At 36.5% G+C, this 1,484-nt stretch overlaps 1 protein-coding gene across 1 annotated transcript in view; it reads right to left on the minus strand.

Annotated features, from left to right (window-relative positions):
* The window catches only part of LOC138000887 (uncharacterized), a 35,515-nt gene extending 34,410 nt beyond the window's left edge, over window positions 1–1,105 (minus strand). Inside the window, exon 1 of the mRNA XM_068847557.1 lies at window positions 980–1,105. Coding sequence (XP_068703658.1) covers window positions 980–1,064 — 85 coding nt within the window. The 5' untranslated portion in view covers window positions 1,065–1,105. The remainder of the gene's footprint in view (window positions 1–979) is intronic.
* Between the last annotated feature and the right edge of the window lie 379 nt (window positions 1,106–1,484).

Genomic DNA, 1,484 nt, shown 5'->3' on the forward strand with positions numbered 1-1,484 from the left:
GCTGACTCCTATTTCACCGTGAAATATTTGCTCTTGAGTTGACGTCAGCCTTATGCCATGGGAAAATGAAACACGACATAAGCTCCAGGAAATTTTCTTCGTATTAAAGGACTCGTTCCAAATTGCCCCGCGTCTGATCATTTGAACAAAATGGCAGAGGCCTTGATTGATTTTGATGAAAAAGATATGCTTATTTCGACGTTCGTCTCCACTAAGCATAGGCTACTTTTTCTTGCCCTTGTGCTTGCTTGCGTCGCTAAGGAAAACCAGCTTTGAAGGGTTAATCATGGGTTGTGTTTTCAGAACTTCCTAAAATTGCACGGCCGTGTGGAAAAGAAAGCAGTTTCAGCAACTTACGAAAACAGAAGTCAAATAAACGGCAAATAAACAGCCTTCCACTCGTGTAAACTGGTTGGCACTTTCATGATCGCTCGAAAGCTGGGACAGAAACAGATTTTTTCCCTCGAAAAATCGGATGCTCGTCGTTTGAGCCTTGTCCCCTAATCAGAAAAAAATAAAATGAAACTTTTTGTTGCAGTAGAAACCGTGAAAATGAAATTAAACCTCAGTAAAAAGCGAGGAACGTTCAGAAGATTCCATACCATTGTCAACATTTATCTGCCTATTTTTGATTTGTAAAAAATGTGGAATGCAATTATTTTCACTAAGTTGTTGTCTCTGTAGTGAGAGGGGAGACCAAAACACCTAAAAAATCAAATCAAATAAATAATAAAGAAAATGCATCGCTTCTCCGTACAGTTACTACCTTCAATTGTCTTGGATTTCGTAGTTTCTTTATGTTCTATAGAAATGGCAGCTTCATTCACATTTATGTATAGATCGAATAATAGAAGAAATCATACCAGAAAATCTCCAGTACTAGTGGATACACCACAGCACCCTTAATGAATGTACATTCGAATATTACACAGATTCGTAGAATATCAAGAGAAAAGAAGGAAGTATTTCACATAGTTACCGAAACTTCCTGCAATAGTAAAAAAAGCACCGAGAAGGATTCCAGCAATCATGGATCCGAATGGTTTTTGCTTCGCTAACTTCATTCTTAATCATCGCACAGAGTTTACAATTGTGACTGCAACAAAAAGGAAAACTTATTTCAGTATTAAAAAGCGTGCTTCAGCTTTAATGAGTCATGCTTTGGCTGAAACGAAGCCGTCACGGCATTGATCATGAAGCACGCACGGATGGGAATTAACATAATTTACAAATATAATCCATTTGGCGATTAAGCTTTAATTCAATTACTAATTGCTTTCCTAATTGAAGCTCAAAACTTCAAAATAAATTCTGTTTAAATGTTTTTAGCATTTGGGACACTTTGTAGAGCTAATTTTCGTGCAAAATTGATAAGACTGTAGTAAATGTTGAAAGCTGATTCAAAACATGAAAGCGCGTTAAATCCAATTTGATTCGACATCAATTCTCAAACTCATTAAAACTTCATAAGGTTATTAGCTAAT

The sequence above is a fragment of the Montipora foliosa genome, chromosome 4, assembly GCF_036669935.1.
Source record: "Montipora foliosa isolate CH-2021 chromosome 4, ASM3666993v2, whole genome shotgun sequence".
In the NCBI taxonomy this organism is placed as follows: Eukaryota; Metazoa; Cnidaria; class Anthozoa; order Scleractinia; family Acroporidae; genus Montipora; species Montipora foliosa.